Consider the following 19,841-nt stretch of genomic DNA (forward strand, 5'->3'; position numbering starts at 1 on the left):
GGATCAGTTATGATGCTGGGACCTCTGCTTTTGAAGGATTTGAAGGATTTCATGGCTGCTGAGGTCAGAAGTCTTTACTCTGAAGTTAAATATGACCATTTAACCATCCTTTTATTGTATTGCACAGTTGTTCAACACTGGTACCTTGTCTGGTCCAGCAGCTTTCTAGCCTGTGCACCCTCCTGTGGTTGGTGGCCTCAAAGAGTAAAAGGTGCCGAGGTAGGTATCTGGTAGGGCGGGGTCATTAAGGTCTAAGTGTACAGTGGGCCTGTTATGGGTAAAATGATTTGACAATTCTTTCCTGCTGCCCTGATGTCGAGGAGCAGGAGGCAAACACTTGCCAACTGCTCCTCGACATTGACCTTCAAAGTAAACGTTGTGCCTTATTGCTGCAGCCAACACATTTCCGAAAGCTCAATTTTTACTTTGAAAGTCAAGTTTCTACTTCTCCAGGTTGTGTTGCAACTTTTTCAAGTTTCACTATGACTCAAAGAATAGTTATCACATGTTTGCAGACAAATCGATATCTTCCATGTAAATAACAGGCAACCTGCTAACAACCAACCAGCATCGAATACCTCTTTGCAGCCAATATCATCAATCATTATTACCAATATAATTCTGGAATACACATTTTTTCCTGCGACTGGAGATTTTCAGGTACTCACTGACTGGCTTCTATGCTGCCATGACTTTGGCTTTTCAGCTTCACAGCAAATGTCATCAACCTGCAGCAACCACTTGCCAACCACTCAGAAGAGAATAATTTCCCTCGTGAGCAGAGGTTGTCAGACGCTCACTTTTATATACAAAATCCTGCAAACATGAGCAAAAGGATGAAATAAACCTTCTGCTCTAGGCAATGAATTACAACATGCGACTTTACCCGAGCTCCTGTCAAGCCCGACTCTCCGTTGCGTCCTGGATCTCCAGATAAACCTTTGGCGCCTGAAGATCCTGGCAGCCCTCTCTCGCCCTGGGCTCCCTGTTCAGAGAAAGTGTGAAATATTCAAAAATCACAGAAATGAATGTGATGAACCTGATGGCGAATTAGAGTCATAAATACTCACCTTTGGGCCTGGTAAACCGTCAGCACCAGGGAAACCCCTATTTCCTGGTGGTCCCTTTAACAAAGAAAAAGAAAGCTTTAGTCTGTCTTGTTTCCAGCGTGTAGTTTCGAGTTAAAAAAGGAATACATTAAATATATTATACATGACTGGACTGTGAATATTCTTGATGGACTCACTGTCTCTCCTGGGGATCCTGGAGGCCCGATGGATCCAGCATCGCCTCGGGGTCCACGCTTTCCATCTTCTCCCATGGGCCCTAAGGGACCTGGTGCACCATGGTCACCCTAACATAAATCCATACCCACTGAATCAGTTGACAAATCCTTAACCTAACCACCAAAATAACATCTAAGATGAACTTTTAGGGTCTTTATTTTGGGGTAGCTTTGGTCTTACCCGCTCTCCCTTCAATCCAGCCTCTCCCTTGAATCCAGGAGCTCCAACATCACCCTGAAGAAGAGTTTAAAACAGATATTTTAGGATAGAGAAATGAAGACTCACATGACAGGGAGAGAGAAAATTTAAAAAATGAGAGCTCATACCAGTTGGCCTTTTGCCCCAAGAGCTCCTGTTGAACCCTGGGGGCCGGGGGGGCCAGGGGGACCAACCATACCAGGTGGACCCTGGAGACCGGCTATACCCTGGTCAGGTGACAGAGCAGCAATAGATTAAATAAAGACCTTTATTGTAAGACATTTGTAGACAAAGATCAGCTGGTTAAAGAGCTTTGCTGCAATCACTTACCGCTGAGCCGCGGGGACCCAGAGCTCCATCCTGTCCTGACGCGCCCTGTTCAAAAACGAAAATATTAATTGGGAATGGTGGTAATGTGAGGCCAGAATGGGTCTACAGCTATTTTAGCAACAAGAATGATAAAGTACAACACCTGCTGTCCGATGGGTCCAGGTGGCCCGACACGCCCAACGTCGCCCCTTGGCCCCTGCTGTCCTGGACTTCCTCTGACCCCTGTCGGTCCCGCTTCACCCTACACCAGCAGGTACATTCAGGAAATATTAAAGTACTTCTAGGGTGACTTCAGTGACTCAGAAACATCTGTCACTTAGATACTAATCGAAGTGTGTCTGAGAATGAAAACAGACTCCTTACAATTCAAGCGTCAAATAATCTCACCTTCATTCCAGGGTTACCGGGAAATCCTGGTATACCAGGGATTCCTATTGGCCCCTGTGGTTAAAGGAAAGTATGTTTAATACTTAAGAAAAATCTAATCTGATATTTTGTTGACAATCTGGGTAAATGGTGCTCCAAATATAAACAAATGGGCTACTAAGAACAACTAGAGGATAAATGTAGTGGTGGTGATTGTTTTTGTGTTGTGTGTTGGTTTCTGTTTGGTTTTCACTGTTGTTCTAGCAGCTAAAGTTTTATTTTTTGCTGTACTGCAGTCACACTGAGGATAACAGTGGTTGGAGACCGCAGAGCAACCAAAATTATTATGATCGAGTGCAACGAAGCTGTGATTTTTTTGCTGGTTCAAAGACAGGGACTGGGTCTGTGAGAGCCCAGGTAAGTAACTCTGAGTTTCCTGTTACAGATAGGCTGATTCGATTAAGCTCAATCAACACCAACTATCCAACATTTACCATGGCAACAGGTAAAAAACTAGCGGGACCTCCATTTTAATCCAGTGGAGCAAGAAATAAGAAAAAAAACACATCCCCAAGTTAATTCTTCCTAAATGGATACAGCTGGATGTCAATACAATTTTTCTTTGAATTACTAATTATTCAGACTGTCCACATGTACACCGGTGTTTTTCCCACTCATCTTGATGTTTTTTCCATTGGTAAATGGGATTTAGGTCACTGAAAACTGAGCTTAAAAAAAGAACTATGTGTTTATGTGTGGACCAACAAAATAGATTTTGTCTCACAATGAAGTTTGCACCGTGTTATTGTTTGTTGGTTAACATTTCTTGGGCTATATCGCCACCTGTTGGTTTGCCATGCTCTTGACAGGGCATGACAATTTTTAATTTGGATATGTTTTCCAAACATGGCCTCAACTTTAAGCTGACAGGGACAAAATGACTGAAGATAAAAACATCGCCAAATGCTGAAATGCTGTCAGAACACATTCAGACTCTTGATAATTTAAATTTAATTTTGTTTAATTTTCTCAATTTTCATTTAAATATTCAGGTTAACGTGAACAAAATTACAACACGACAAATATTAGCCACTGGTTAGTGTTTTATGATAAATGGACTGGTTCTTATATAGTGCTGTTCTACTCTACCTGAGCACTCAAAGCACTTTATACAACTTGCCTCATTCACCCATTCACACCCACTCACACAAGCACTTTTTCTACACAAGTGCTCTCTATCTTTGAGGTTAGTATCTTGTCCAAGGATATTTGGCATCCATATCAGAGCAGCCAGGGATCGAACCACCAACCTGATGTCTTCACTTTTAACAACAAACATTTGGATTTAAATACAACATCTTATTTTAACTTTGTGGATTTGATTTGAGGATTTATATTTAACATTAACACCACATATGGCTGTAAATGTGGTAATAAAAAATGTGCAGTTTAAAACAGGAGCCCCTTATCGAACAGATAAATTAATAATAAACCCACATTGTCCATTGATTGAGTTTCTGTCCTTTCGTTGATGACGGACTGATTATAAAGATGCTTTGGCTCAGAGTTTCCTTCTTCCTGTATTGGTTGAGTTTTGGAGATTTTTTGGAAAACTTCAGTGTTCTGGTCTGTTTTTATGGAGTTTGGTTTGGTTTTCTCTTGTTGAGTGTATCGGTACTCTTGTCTTGTCCCCCTTTGCTTTTAACCGCTACCTGAGTTACTTTTCTTCTGTTTCCTTGTGTTTTTGTTTCTTTTTTCCTTTTAAGACTTCAGTTTGTTTGTTTTTTTACTTACATCGTCCATCAGATTTTGCACTTTCATCCTGCGATTGGAAACAGCAACAGTATTTTTCTACTAAACAAATTAAATTAACTAATCTAAAGGGGTTTTTTTTAATAATGAGTAATATCATATATCCAGTATTTTGTCCTATGTGGTTTTTGTTCAGTCAAAACATGCAAATTAAAGATATTAACTTCTGCTTTCAAATCACAAGGGAGATTTTTCTCTATTTTCTGATGTGCTAGACACTAAAAAAAGAAGCATGTTAGAGGATTAAAATTATATTTTTATGTTTTGGAAAAATCTCAGGGTCTGAAAGGAGGTGTGTCCCTCGGTGTGGTCAGAAGAGTTGGAAAAAGTAGATTTAGTAGATCTTACCAGAGGACCTGGTTTACCAACATGGCCGGGTGTGCCACGTTTACCCTAAGAGAAAAACACAGATTAAGATAAATAACTTAATGTGGAAACATATCTTTGCATTTTTTTTTTCCTTTTCTTGTCATGTGGCTCAATTATTTGTCTCATACCACAGAGCCGGTCGTTCCGGCTCGGCCTCTTTCTCCCTGCATCCCAGGTGGTCCCTGAAACCAAAGATGGAGTCAGTATCTCTGCAGCAGACTAATATCCTCTCTTTTTAACTGTGTTTTTTAACTTACCACTGGACCAGGAGCTCCCATTGCACCAGGAGTACCAGAAGCACCCTGCAAATCATAGACACCGAGCAGTTATGCACAGATTGTGCAGCACATGTGACCGAAACAACCTTTCAAACGTGGAAACAAGTGATCAAATTTCTGTTTGGAGTTTGATTTTGGAGTTAATTTAAAAATCCTGTTTCATTCTGAAACTAAAACATGAGATAAATGCAATGAAGTGTTTGTTATGAAAATGTTATGTAAAATAGTGTGATTCCAGTTCAGCTGCTTGTAGTAGAGGCAACAACAATTCACACAAATTAAATAGATTAGCGTTCTCCTTATCCATACTGACTGTTTTTTCTCTAGTTTAGCCTTTTTTGTGTGTGTTCTTGACACTGCTGTGTGTACCAGAGACGGGCCGTTACACAAGTGAGGAGAGTTTGGTGTAGAAGGACAGAGCATCGAGCAGGAGGAAAGATATCTACTCCCGAGGAACAGGAGGAGCATCACATGTGCCCCACAAAATGACCCACATCGGGCTATTCGTGGATGTTTCTGACAAAATGTGTCAGGAGCAGACTTCAAGAGGTTGGCATGAGGTCAAAGAGTCCATTGATGTTACGTAACCCTCATGCCGCATGCTTAGGTCCCACTAAAGGCTGTTGGGACCTGCAATCACAGCCCAACGCTGTGCAGAAACAACAGAACTGGCAGGGCCATCACTGGTGCCCTGTTCTCCTCACTGATATGAGCAGGTGTGTCAGACGTATCAGAATCGTTGGCAAATGTTATACTTCATTTTTAAGTACCACCAGCAGCAGCGGGCCTGCCAGTTCTGCTGTTCTGAGACAAACGTCAATCAGGCTGCACAATGGCTCAGGATGGTTTCTGCTTCCTAACTGGAAAAACTGACTTCCATAAAGTTTAACCTCCCTCACAGAACAGAACATTGGTCATACATGCTCTTTGCTTCAATGGGTCAATGGTAATTTCATCTAAACAGGTCAACATCTTTTTACCACCTTGATAGCACGAAGATGCATACAAGTGTACATCTGGGCATTTAACACTGATCCAGTGCCAAATGAGTGCCGTGTGATTCAGTGAATTTGATATATTTACATACATTAGGGCCAATTTAGCCTCTCTGTTTCATCTCTCAGGTGATTGAGATGTAGCTGTCTAACTAAAAGTGTCTCTGTTTAAAGCTAAAGCACATAGACATTTACAGTCACTGGAATCACCAGCTAACTTCACAAGCTTGTATTTGGACACCGTCGAACCATTAAATAATTTTTTTTAGATAATTTAACGCAACTGCACTGAATATTGTTCCTTTAAGACTTAAACTATAATTCCTACTATTCTCTCAAAAGTGAGAGTTAGCTACCTTCACTCCAGCTGCTCCAGCCTTGCCTCTTGATCCAACAAGTCCACTGTGTCCCTGTTGTAGAGGTTTAAATTCACAGACTGGTTAGTTCTTGATATTTCATACATGAAAACTAATGAGTAATAATGAGGAAAAAGGACTTACTTTGTGCCCTCTCAGTCCTGGATTACCTGGAAGTCCTGGGAATCCTCTTGCACCCTGTATTCAAAAGTAATCACATCATTCCTGATCGCGTTTTCGCTCACTGTCTCTCAGATTAGAGTAGGTTATTGTATCACTATTATCATGACAATAGTAGGATTAAATATTTTTTGGCATGACAACTGGTTACCGCTGATCCTGGGTATCCTGGTTCTCCGGTTGCTCCTGCAGGTCCGGGTTGTCCCTGGAAAAGACCATCAGGTGGTTATGGAATAATTACAGATAAAAGAAGAATCCTCATCAGTATCTGTTACATGACTCACATCAAGTCCAGGTTTTCCTGGTGGTCCATCAGGTCCTCGATGACCCGGCTCCCCCTGCAGACACACACGTACAGTCACATTTAAATTTCACTCTTTAACATGTAAAGAAGCATTAGAGTTAATCCAAGATGAAGAAACGAGTGTACCATCAGTCCTGGATCTCCAGCTTCTCCAGGAATTCCTTGACCACCAGCAGGACCCTGAGCAGGAAAATTAAAGGTCACATTTTTAGGCACACTTCCTACAAAGTAAAACTAATATTTGGCTCTAAAACTTCATTAGAGATAAAGACTCACTGGTGGTCCAGACGGTCCTGGAAGTCCTCGTGGTCCTGCTTCACCCTGAAATGGCAAACGATTATGCACTGCAGTTTAAACTCTTCAAGCTTCCGGATTTTGCATATGTAAAATATGCAGTTTAAAAGTGCTCACCCTGGATCCTGTTAGCATTGCAGATGGACCCGACTTCTCGCTAAAACCCGAAGCCATCTGTGTCACCAGGTTACCCTACCAGGAAGAGGTTGATCCAAAATGAATCATTCATGGAGAAAATTTGATTTGTTTGGTTTTTTCTTATGAAATTTGCATTAACTAATTAAAAGAAGTTGGAGAGCAGCTCACCCCAGGGTGCGAGGGATGCCCAGGTGGTCCCGGTTCTCCTGGATTTCCTGGTATACCGGGCTCACCATCAAATCCTGGAGGCCCTGGGAAACCCTGCAATTTGCATAGGTTAATGAGTGGCACCCAGAAGGTACTGACTGGTTACATGACCAGAAGCTTAATTCTGACATTTTGTTTGCAGTTTATGATTTTACTACAGTTATCCACATGTGAATAATGTGTAAATGTCAACGAGAGGGTGTGGTATCAGATTCGCTGCATCTACTTGAGGACTTTGAGGGCCTTGAGGTGCTTAATGCACCTTTATACTTGAAAAACTAGGAACCCCCCAGCATTCAGTAGCTGGCAGCTACTGAACACTGTTAGTAGCAACAACTTGACAAAATTATTTCCTGTGGGGCTTTATCAGTCTCTCACACTGTGGTGGAGGAGTATCGGTCCACGCTTGAGATTTTCATTGAGATTTTTGGTTGTTCATTTATGCACAGCTCTCTTAAGGTCCCATCACAGTATTTTAACTGGATTGAGGTCTGGACGTGGACTGGACCACTGCAGCACTTTGATTCTTTTCTTTTTCACTCATTCTGTTGTAGATTTGCTGCTGTGCTGTTAAGGTCAAGCTTTATCTGTCTTTTGTGGCTTGCTCAGATGCAGCTTTGCAAACCTAAACTGTGCTGGCATGTTTTTTCTTAGAAAGAAGAGGCGTTTTCCTGGAAACCTCTCCAAACAACCTATAACAGAGGCCTACAGAGTCTGACATGTAGCTCTTGGGTTGTTGCCTCATTTTTGAACCTGCTAAGGATCTGATGACTTTTATTACATCCTGATAAGCAAAACACTACAATCTTTACCACGACTGGCTATTTTATGCTACACTATTGAATGTTCATATTAAACAAACATATTAGATAAACTTTAAAACGTGTTTAAAGTAATACATGATTGCCAATGTTGTTTATATCTTTATCAATATCTGGCATCAGCCTGTCATCAACTTATTTGTATGTTAAACTGCTAAAGACTCACTACAGCTCACAAGCACACTGTGCTGCCCCTCTACAGCTGTCCAGAAGTCAGCCAATCAGAAGAAACTGACTAAAAGGAGGTGGACCTAAAGCTGGTCATACACTGTGCAATTTTTTTCTGCTCAAACTGCACGATTGACTCGCAGGGGTTAGAAGTTCATAGGTCACGATGCAGGGTCTCACACACCGATGCTCTGATGTGACCTGAGTGCTCACCGTAAAATGAAGGTTATAACAGAAATTCTGTCGCTCACTCTCCCTCTCCGTCTTTCACTCACACAGACACACCACCACCATCAACTTTGCTAAATTGCAAATGAAAAACACTGATCAGGCAGCTGTGATTGAGCAGCGATGTAGATCCAACTATTTTCACGGTTGTTGTGGTCGTGATAATTTTGTGAGGCCACATTGAAAAGGCTCGGATAAGCTTGCCATAGTTCTACAAGTTGTGCCTCCATGGCTTGTGTCCGGATCACACGCTGCACTGCCGTGCTGCGCCGTCTTTTTCACTGACATTTGTGTTTGCGCCTGCGCAGTGTGAGAAGCTGCGGTGACACCCTCACGATGGTCACGACCAAGCGATTGATGATCGGGAGCTGGTCGTGAGGTGTAGTGATGGGATTTCCGGCTCTTTTCAGAGAACCGGCTCTTTCGGCTCGGCTCACTAAAAAGAGCCGGCTCCTTCGGCTCCGAACCGACTCTTCAGGGTGTTATGTTGCTTTAATTAATTTATTATTAACAATAATATAAAATTATGCACAAAAGGAATTACTAATGTAAAAAAAATTGTTTTATTTATATATGTTTATATATAAATATATGCGGCGGCCCCTAGAGACAAAAAACGTACAAACTCCAAAACACATTTCTAGCGTTAACTGAATTTCCAAAACAGAGCTACCTAGATCACTTAAATTACACAATTGAAAGCATATGTGTATTGTTTGTGTATTTATACACAAGCATTCATATATATTCAAATAATAAATAAAAAAATATGCTCATTTACCTGTTACTACCACACACCAAATCCGGTTGTTGGTACTTCCTGGCTTGTGTAGCCACTAAGTAACAAAAGCTCAACACTGCGCCTAGCATCCTAGAGCACTTCTGTTGTGTTTTGTACGTGTTTTGGAGTTTTTACGTGCTTCTGAGTTTTTACGTGCTTTGTCTCTAGGGGCCACCGTAAATATACTTTTATTTATTCACTCCACATAAAATGTAATAAATAAATCATATAATACAAAAACCAACTATTCACATTTCAACTTTTAACTATTTAAATTTTCAGCTTTTTCCTTTTAAACAAATTTAAAGTGAAACAACACAAAACACTGCAAACCACAACACAATTAAATATAAATTATAATATGAAAACAAAAAGAAGATGCATATTCTCTGTCATATGGACCTGCATGAATAAACTTTCTGAATCCTTTATCATGCACAACTGAAAATAGTTGTGGATGATTACTATACCATTCTAATGTGACGCTGTTGCCCCTGGCTCTCTTTCTCTCCCTCCCGCTCTGTTCCTGTGCTACTGTGAGTGTAACTACCGCCCCTCCCCCTCTTCCCAGCGCAAAAGCACAAGACAAGGCTCGCATGCAGAGTGAAGTGGAAAAAAAGTGCGAGAGAGAGGGTGAGAGAAAGAAAAAAAAACCCCACGGCTTGCGATAAGGAGCCGGCTCGCGTCGTTCACGTCAAAGATCCGGGTCTAAGAGCCGTGTAGTTCGCAACCGACAAATGACTAGTGAGTTGTTAATCGCTTCTCGTTACCCCACGTATACTACACGATGCACGAGACACAGACGATGAAGGCCAAAATCAGGCCGATCACCAAAACGGTCGCACGACTCAAAAATCGGCTCAAAATGGGGCAAAAAAATCGCACAGTGTAAGCCCAGCATTAAAGAGGCAGCACCTAAAAAACATCTTGTTTAACATGTTGATGAACTGCGGGCTGCAGTTGAAGTTGCATTGTAGCATTGCTATGTAGCATTCTCACCAAAACAAACAAACAGATTTTTAGTTATGATGTTGTGTTTAAATTAAACTATCCAGCAATTAAACATTAACTGTGGTAGTATAACAGTTGCAGGAGCTATTTTCTTTCATCGTGGACATCACCTATTAACTCATAGGTCCACTAGTTCCCTGTGTATTGGTTTCAACTTACCCGTCTGCCTTTAAAGCCTCTTGGTCCAGGGCTTCCCTGAGCCCCTGGAGGACCCTGAGCAAAGAGAACAAGCCATAAGAGCATTGAAACATTGGTCACTGTCTAATTACTGGAATAATCATGCAGTGAAAATAGTATACACTGTAAAAAAAATTATAATATAAAAGTATTTTACTGTGTATTTTACAGTTCTGTACTGTTCTTCTAGTCTATTCACATAATAGACTTCAAATGTAAATTAACGTAAAATCACTGTAAGTGTCATAAAACATAATTTTCTTGTTTTTTAAATGTATCTGTCTGTACATATGCATATTTAGATTGTTAAAATACATTCACAAATGTATCATAATTTCACAAATATTTGTCCGTTATTTGAAAGATTGAACTGTTAAATTCAAATGTAATGCTATGGAAAAATATATAAAATGATTCTTATGAACTTTTTTACATCAAATAATAATTATTATTATTGTTATTTATGGCGATCGTGGCTCAAGAGTTGGCAGTTCGCCTTGTAATCAGAAGGTTGCCGGTTCGAGCCCTGGCTCAGATACTCTCAGTCGTTTTGTCCTTGGGCAAGACACTTCACCTACCACCTACTGGTAATGGCCAGAGGGGAATTATGAAGTGGAATTGTAAAGCGCTATGAGGGTCTCAAAAAGCGCTATATGAATGCAATCCATTATTATTTAAACCAACTGTTAACTGTATATTTCTGTACATTGAAGTATTATTATTCGTATTGCCGCATTCATTGACCTTGTTTATAGGTAAGTTCATTGTTTAATCACATTAAAATGTTCCTAATTTAATGTTTAAAAGCACTTGAAAAAGGCAAAATCGCATGTAAAATTAGGGCAACAAACTGTATTGTCATTACTGGAAATAACCGTATTTTCATGAGAAAGTTATTTTCTGTTATTTTCTGGTATTATTTCGGCGCCCCAGCTGACGGAATATTACTTTTTTCTTAGGATTTTTTTTTTTTTACGGTGTACATGAAAGCATTTGTCCTGGTAATTGTAATAACACATGCTAGTATTGCATTTTGCTGCCCTCTACTGTGACTCCAGTTATCATGTGTAATACTGTGACAGCAAACAGAAAGATAACAAGGACAGACAGGGGGATGAAAGAAAGAAAAAAGCTCACCGAGGGTCCTGAAGGTCCAGGAATCCCCACCACCTTCACAACACAAGAAAAATTAAGTTCATTAAATGAATTATTAAGACTTTTATCTAGTCATAATTAATTAAAAAAGTTAAATTTATATGCAAAGTGCACTAACGCCTAACTTTTTCCTTTTACTTACATATGGGATGTCTCCTGGTTCACCCTTTTGCCCCTAAAAATAAAGCCAAGCAACACTTTTTAGTGACAATGTTCCCAATTTAAGATATTTTTCTTAACTGACTGTATGACTTACCTTGAGGCCCATAATTTCTTGGGAAAAAAAGAGAAAAAAATATTTTTATTTATTTTATTTTTCACAATTTATGTAGTAAATCTTACCCTTTAAAGAACCCTTTAAATAAAGATAAGACATAAAATAAAGTATCTAAGTTTTATAAGGGGTGTAAATCTAACACAAAGTGACCATCTCTCTTCTGGATGCAGGTAAATCTGTCTCACCTATCATCCTGCTGGCACTTGCGAAGTTGTCGCACACAGGGCAGCACTCTCCCGCGGGCGTGACAGCCTTCTCACAGTTTGACAGGACCTCGCACTGTATCTCATCACAGACAGTGACGCCGTTGTCACAGACGCACACGCGACAAGGTTCGGGTTTCCAGATGTCATTGTGATGGTAGACCTCCCCATTGACTTTGCAGTTTTCCTCCTTCTTCTCATCTGCAGCTGCAAGAAAAACCCCCAAAATGGCTCAAACAGATGGACAGACAACCAGGAAATTCATTTACACATTCTTGGGAGCAACAAACAATCTCCTTTCCTTCCCCTGTACACATAAAGTCATAAACAATACATCATCATAACAGCATTTGCTTTTTTACATTATGAATTAGAAAATTTTAAAAATTAGATTTTTCATTTTATAACATACTCATTGTTGTGGTATGGACTGAAGTTCCATTTACAGACAGGGGCGTCACCAAGGGGGGGTCTGGGGGGGCACTGGCCACCCCCGGCAAGACTGCGAAATATTGGTAATAATTTCAATAAATGTGAACACAATAGAGAGGAAGAATCTTTAAAGTGCTGGTTGGGACTGCCAATCAATCAGTCAGTCAATAAATTAAAACAGATAATTATGGATTTAAAAATGTTATTTGGTTTTCATATGTACCTATTTTTCAGTGATGTCAACTTTAATATCAGGAAATTAACTAGACATATAATTATTTTCTGTCTCTCTAGGTTCTAGGTTCTAGGTAGGTTCTAGGTTCTCTGTTCTATAGGTTACTTATTTTATTTATAGGTTAGGTTGCTTTTTTTTCAAGTAACCTATATTTGACAACAGATGTGCCAACCCAATATTTTTTACTGGCCCTCATATGGCCGCCGCTATGAAAAAATTCTGGCGGCACCTCTGTTCACAGAGCACCCTTGTAGTTTCACTGATCACATTTTTAAAAGTTTTTTAACGAGTTTTTGTTGTTTTGTTTTTTTTTCAGGCTAATTTCAGCTAATCAACACATATTTGATCAAAAACTTGTTGCGGGGGGACCAGCAAAAAATTTCTGCCCTGGGGCCTCATTAAAGGCTCGTCCAGCCCTGGATCAACCATATAGTAAATTATATTTTCAATCACATAAAATGGACTTTTTACCTGTTGCGGGGTCTGTACTGGGAATCAATGTTGAAGCTGCAGTCAAGCACACAGGGCAACACTCGCCCTCTGGGGTCACCGTTTTTTGGCAGTCACCGAGGTCCTCGCAAACCACATCCTCACACATGACGGTCCCCTTATTGCACACACACACCCGACATGGCTCTGGGCTCCACATGTCATTGTCAGCATAGACTTTTCCATTTTCTGTGCAGGTGTCTTCATGAAAGAGAAACTCAGTTAGTATGTGCTGCAACGGGCTGTCACTGGATTTTAAAAAAAGGATCTACATTTTAATGGAAATTCCCACAACTTTGCAAATTTACTGGAAAACACACATTTTAAAAATAAAACATACTCATTTATGAATCCATACTGTTGGGTTCCTTCAAAAATACAGTCAAAAAATGTAAAGTATGTGTGTTTTCTAGTCCTTAAAATACCAGCATCTTACTCTAACATGCATGAATCTCACGACCATGCCCACAATCATCCTTCTGGTGCATCATTAAGCCGAACTTTGTACTTAGAGCAGCAGAAATACATCATCACAGATGCATGTAAAGAAATTATAAAAAAGCATTAAACATGACAAAGACGATGTTGATTTCCCAGAGGAATACACCTTATTTGTTGAATAAGTTACTTTCTCAGCTTGTTTTTTTTTTTGGGGGTGTGTGGCAGTAAAACTGGTCGCAGCTCCCTTATTTCTTCTAAGAAACACAAAAGAATGAAGCTACCTCCAAAGTTTTTATTGCACACATTTAGTTGAGAGAAGTGAACTTATCTGGCAAAAACTTCATGTATTCCTTTTGCAAACTGAAAGGGAAACTCGGTACAGGTTCAAGAACAACATTTCACAGTGGTGTGCAGAGGACGGAGCTTGAAAAGGAGGGCATCGGGCTGTAAGAGAGAGCAGAGTACCACTGACGCCGGGACAAATGTGCAGGTTTCATTCCAGTTTTACCAGTTTGAGTGACTGAGCACACAGGACAGCACTCGCCCTCTGGGATCTCTGCGGTCTGGCAGTCACCTATATCCTCACACACCATGTCCTCACAAACCACCGTCCCCATTTCACACAAACAGACTCGACACGGCTCTGGGCTCCATATCTGATTGTTGGAGTAGAGTTTGCCATCCGCTGTACAGGAATCTTTATGACAAAGAACAGCAGCTGACTTCAGTATCATTTTCTGTGTCAGCTGTATATAATATAGTAGCTAAAAGACCATTAAAGCATCATTGTGGATTAGTAGTTTATGGGTTTGCACTTTTGCTCTGCCAGTTTTACTGAAGAAAGCAATATGATCTCCCCCTGCTGGTAAAGCAACTTCTGCCTGTGTGTCCATTTCAGTTTTTGGAGAGGCAAAGCATAAAATGTACACAGTGGACTGTGTGTCTATTTTGCCCTGTTACTGGGTTGCAACACAGATGGAGCCATGAAGCAACTTAAAATGCCATTACAGAGGACCAGTTAAATTCATTCCCAGCTTTCTACTTTCACTCTGTGACACCATCAGACTAACATTCTGTGTCACAGTTCATAAAGAGTTTTATTTATCTCATACTGGCCCGTTATGTAGCCCCTTATTTCATTTTACTGCCTTTTACTGATCCCACCTTAAATGGCCACTTTCTTCTGTTTGGACAACTTCTGGGAAAACAGCCAAGGGGCAGCACCCAATGATTATGAGCAACTTCCTACTACTTCCTGTACTTTGTTAAGACAAGTCTGCTCATCGGTAAAGTAGGATACTTTTGAAAACTAACTAGTCAGAGCAAGAAAACTGAGTGATTACTCTAACAAAGTAATCACATATTATTTGAAGTCTTGATAATTTTTAATATGAATGTATGCCGCAGTATTTTGAGAAAAAGCACAAAAAATTCTCCTTAAGTGTATGGAATAATTATGCTTAATTCAAACAGTTTGAAATGGGAACTTAACTGTGTTTTACTGACCCTCCATCGACCCCAACCACCTCCTTCTATGTGCATAGTCACTGTAACTTTGTTAACTCAGTTCCACCTTTGCCCCCCATCATAATTACTTGATTCACAGTCTCTGTCTTCCACTCAATATCACTGCATTCCCATAAGCACTAGCTCTGCTCTGTGTTTGGGGCCAATTCTCACAGGTCAGCATGTTAACACTCGTTACACTTACTGAAAGTTAGCAAACAGACATTTTTTTTTAAATAAAATCCCTTTTAAAACGTTCTTTGTTTTAATCTCATTTAGCCCAGACTTTATCTCACTACTGATGAACTCTCCTTCTAGAAAAACCTCAAGCTACCTGTTAGCAATAAAACAATTTTTACAAAATTACTTAATAAATTGATGAAGTACTTCTGGACTTCCTTTGACTTCTTGATACGCATTTATGCAGTTTGGATGAGGTGATGTCTTAAGATGTTTTACATGTATTTCTTTGTTCTTTTTCAGTTATTAATTTCTTTCAATCATATGACCTCTATCTTCTTTCGAGCATGTGACCCTGGAGCATTAAGTGAATAAGGTCCCAGTCACACAGCCCTACAGACTGGTCAATGACCATTGGTCATCTACTGGCCATGATGGTGAAGAATGTATTCCCCGACTGGCTGATGAAAAACTCATTGTGACCAGTTTGGTTGTTGGCAGTTTGGGATTTGTCTCCAGAGACTAGCTAATCCTGGAGTAGATGTAAAATTGTGAAAATTTGCACACAAATGGAGACAATTCACCATCAAAGTAAAAGTTGTGCCTTTTTTTAGTTTCTCTACTTTTCAGCAAGTAGTCAACAATTGGTTGTAGTCAACTGTGGATCTTCCATGCAAACTTGAGGCTGATAACATCGAATGCAATTGTAAGTAGGTTTTTGGTGTTGCTGATTTCAATTAATGACTGCCATCCAGCAACCAGCCGCCAGCAGGTGAGGAAATACACATTTTTCTGGTGGCAGTATCCTGTCCATCAATAGTAAAATAAGTTAACTGTAGTTAAAAAAAACAAAACAACAGAAGCAAATGTGGGTGCCTTATTCTTGCATTCTACCTGAAGGCCACAAGATGGCGATAGCTCTGATTGGGCGAAAAAATAGATTGACTGCAGTGCTTTACTGCTCACTCATTGGTTAACAACTTGCTAATGAAAAGTTTTGACACATTTGGTTATTCGCAACCAAGATAGCAATGGTGGAAACAGGACGTCAACAACCAGCGAGTGACGTCACAGAGGCAACGTCCATCTTTTATACTGGTTTTGATCATAACCAATACAGAGGAAAACTCAAGCAATACTTAGAGGACCTCTATGACTTGAGAATTTTTGTCTTTCCTTTGGTTTTTTTGAATTCCACTAACAAAATGTTCAATTATTGTCTCTGTAGTGCTGTGAAGATGTGCTGTAGTAAATAAAAAGGGCCATAAGGTCGTGATTCGCAGCACACAGGACAAATCACACTTGTTATAAGAATACCACAGGTAATAAAAAGTGGGAAAGCAGTGTGGATATTTATGGAACAGACATCCCAGTGTTTGAATCTGTCCAACATGAAGCTCAAAATATTTATTACCAGTTTTATTGTCCGTGTTCGGAGGCTGTTGCGTGGCTGCTGAGCACGCAGGGCAGCACTCGCCCTGAGGCGCCACAGTGGTCTCACAGTCGCCTAGCTCTTCACACACCACCTCCTCACACACCACAGTCCCTGTGTCACACACACAGACTCGACACGGCTCTGGGCTCCATATCTGATTGTTGGAGTAGGTCGTGCCATTTTCTGTGCAGGTATCTTCATGAGACAGAACAGCAGCTGCATGAGTATCGTGGGTGAGTCCCTTTCAGCCCGTACGACATTGTGAGGGTTTCATCAATGAGACACAGTTTTTGCCCTCTCTAGTAAGTTAGGAATCCAATGTAATGGTTTCTAGCAGATTTCCGCAGTTTCCCGTAGTTTGCAAGCAAGACAATGACTTGTCTGCACTTGCTAACTACTGGCTGAATTGCAGTTACATTTTAAAAGTGTAAATGGTGAACAATCACCTTCAAAGTAAAGGTTGTTTCAAAAGGTCAACTTTTACTTTGAAGGTGAATGCTCTTCAGTTTTATTGCCACTCATTCCCAAGTTGGCCAGTGATTTCAGATGAGTTGCTGCTTCCCATGAAAACTGCTACAGACCAAGGCAATCATAAGGAGTTTTCTGGTGCAGCAGCCTCTTTGTGACCGATTTCATGGCAATTGCCATCAGCCTTCACCATCCACTCGACAACTACAGCCATTCATCCATTCATCTATTAAATATCGCTTATCCAGTTAACTCATCTGAAGGGAAAGACAAAATAGGTCCCAGCCCAATCAAGTGATATAATCTCTCCAGCGTGTCCTAGGTCTGCCTCTGGGCCTCCTCCTGGTAGGATATACCTGGAATATGTCAACTAGGAGACGACGCAGGATGTTGGAGGCATCCTGGTTCCTGCCCGAACCACCTCAACGGATCCCTTCAATGTAGAGAAGCAGTGCTTCTACTCCGAGCCCCTCCCAAATGATGGAGCTCCTAAACCTATCTCTAAGGGAGAGGCCAGCCACTTGTATCCCTGACCTCATTCTTTCATTCACTACCCAGAGGTCATGACTACTGCTGAGGGTAAAGACTTAGAATGATGGTAAATCAAAAGCTTAGCTTTTATGCTCAGCTCTCTTCTCCACAACAGATGCTTACTTACTTGAGTACTTGGGGTGGTGGTAACTCATCCCGATCCTGGTGTGGAGACTGACTGACTGACTGACATGGGAATATAAATTTTTAGGGGTCGCAACTGAGGTCATTCTGTGGCCTGGGCCTAACATAGCTTGCATGTTTTTAGGCTGTGGGATGAACTGGAGGTACTGGAGAGAACCACACAGACAACTCAACTCAGGAAGTCCTCAGCTGGCTAACAGAGGCCTTCTTGGGTGCTAAGCACTGTAACAGTACATCACTACAAAATGCAAGTAGATGTTTCCACAATTTAGATTTGAAAGTTTTTTCCAGATGTGAGCAGCATAGCAGCTAAAAGCAGCTTCAGCAGATTTGGCTCAAACCACAAATTGACCAGAAACAACTGAATCTGTTTTCCTGCCAGCAGCTTTGTTATCATATCACCAGCTGTATACAAAAACACATTGTACTGAAAACCTCACAATGACCAGCTGAAAGGGAGCTGCAGGTGGATTATATCCCCATACTGAAGGTAGAGCTGCAGTGGTTTACCTGCTTTAGGTTCTGTCGTGTGAGTTGAGCACACGGGGCAACACTCGCCCTTTGGAGTCACCGCCATCTGGCAGCCACTCAGCTCCTCACACACCTCGTCCTCACACACTACAGCCCCCGAGTCGCACACACAGACCCGACACAGCTCTGGGCTCCATGTCTCATAGTTGCGGTAGACTTTTCCATTTTCTGTACAGCTGTCTGAGTCAAGCAGAGCAGCAATCAACATCTGGAGAGGTATGTGTGTATTAATATTCTTTAAATCAACCACAGAGAGAGGGTATTTCTTCTGGAGCAGTAGATCTACAGCAACACAAATCCCGTCTTTAATGTGATGTATATTAATCCATCAGGATGCACCAGCTGCCCTTTAAATAAGAGTTAATTTATTCAATAGATATGTAAAATGGAGGCAGTGCTGTTTGGGATATAGAATAAGTGCACTCTGCAGCACTTTTTAATTTCTCTAAACTGCTGTGTGAAGGTTAATTAAAAATCACCCTACATGGGACTCAGTCCCATGTAGGGTTGTGGAGAACAGCACCTTATCTACAAGGAGAGGTACTACTGTACTGCAGTGTCTTTACTTTTTTTTTTTTTTCAATTTAAGGCAATATAATATCTAAAATAATCAAATTGACATGAGTTCAGTGACCCTACCATGTACTGTAAAACCTCACAGCCTGAACAAGAAATGTTCAGTGTTTTTGCTATGAGGTTACAGGAAGAGTCTCTCCTCACTGGTGTGGGAAATACAGTAGGAAGACCACACCAACAGGACGAATGATTCACTCACATTTCTTACTAAAAATATATGGATTTTAAAACTTCTTTAGGAGCATGTGGCGCCCAGCAGACTCCAATTTTCTCAACAAAAAGCAGCAGTGAACCCAGCGCACCGTGACTCGCACAGAGCAAAATGCTTGTTACCGTAATTATGATTAAATCCTGTCAAAGCTGTTTAAGTCCTTTATCAAAGCAGCTTTTCAGCAAGTTTCAACCTGAGCAACAGTGATCTTTGAAAGTGCACCCACCCAACGTCAGTTAGTACCGGCCACTTTATTAGGTACACATTACTAATTACATGGTTGGAGCACCTTTTTCCTTCAGAGATTTTGGTCCACGCTGAAATATCACAAACCTCAAATCATCTCAAACTGGTTTCTTAAAGATGACAAGGAGTTAAGTGAACTGTAATGGCCTCTACAGTCACCAGATCTCAAACCAGTAGAGCCCCACTGGGGTGTGATGGAACAGGAGATCTCTCAAATCTCTGAAAAATATTTCCAGCACTTTGTTGACTCTGTGCCATGAAGAAGCAGTTCTGAAGGCAAAAAAGGTCTCAACTGGGCACTATCAAGGTGTACCTAATAAAGTGGCATATCAAAGGATATAAAAACTACCCATCAGTATATATGTTTTTTTCCCCCTCAGGTCAGTAAAAGTAGATCGTTTGGCAATAAAACTCTGTGAAGGAAAAATCGATTTAAATGTTGTGCATATTTTAAAACAGCCTGCAGGGGGCGACTGTGGTTG

At 40.7% G+C, this 19,841-nt stretch overlaps 1 protein-coding gene across 1 annotated transcript in view; it reads right to left on the reverse strand.

Annotated features, from left to right (window-relative positions):
- LOC113016460 (uncharacterized) overlaps positions 1-19,841 on the reverse strand; it is a 35,484-nt gene that overhangs the window by 10,731 nt on the left and 4,912 nt on the right. Inside the window, exons 2-26 of the mRNA XM_026159299.2 lie at positions 13,073-13,291; positions 11,917-12,141; positions 11,711-11,727; positions 11,597-11,629; positions 11,437-11,469; positions 10,282-10,335; positions 7,075-7,167; positions 6,886-6,960; positions 6,751-6,795; positions 6,601-6,654; positions 6,455-6,508; positions 6,322-6,375; positions 6,135-6,188; positions 5,991-6,044; positions 4,619-4,663; positions 4,490-4,543; positions 4,341-4,385; positions 2,202-2,255; positions 1,957-2,055; positions 1,815-1,859; positions 1,613-1,711; positions 1,467-1,520; positions 1,247-1,354; positions 1,071-1,124; positions 887-985 (exon numbers count right to left, since the gene is read on the reverse strand). Coding sequence (XP_026015084.2) covers positions 887-985; positions 1,071-1,124; positions 1,247-1,354; positions 1,467-1,520; positions 1,613-1,711; positions 1,815-1,859; positions 1,957-2,055; positions 2,202-2,255; positions 4,341-4,385; positions 4,490-4,543; positions 4,619-4,663; positions 5,991-6,044; positions 6,135-6,188; positions 6,322-6,375; positions 6,455-6,508; positions 6,601-6,654; positions 6,751-6,795; positions 6,886-6,960; positions 7,075-7,167; positions 10,282-10,335; positions 11,437-11,469; positions 11,597-11,629; positions 11,711-11,727; positions 11,917-12,141; positions 13,073-13,291 — 1,820 coding nt within the window. The remainder of the gene's footprint in view (positions 1-886; positions 986-1,070; positions 1,125-1,246; positions 1,355-1,466; positions 1,521-1,612; positions 1,712-1,814; positions 1,860-1,956; positions 2,056-2,201; positions 2,256-4,340; positions 4,386-4,489; positions 4,544-4,618; positions 4,664-5,990; positions 6,045-6,134; positions 6,189-6,321; positions 6,376-6,454; positions 6,509-6,600; positions 6,655-6,750; positions 6,796-6,885; positions 6,961-7,074; positions 7,168-10,281; positions 10,336-11,436; positions 11,470-11,596; positions 11,630-11,710; positions 11,728-11,916; positions 12,142-13,072; positions 13,292-19,841) is intronic.

Source organism: Astatotilapia calliptera, chromosome 23 (genome assembly GCF_964374335.1).
Source record: "Astatotilapia calliptera chromosome 23, fAstCal68.1, whole genome shotgun sequence".
Classification (NCBI taxonomy): domain Eukaryota; kingdom Metazoa; phylum Chordata; class Actinopteri; order Cichliformes; family Cichlidae; genus Astatotilapia; species Astatotilapia calliptera.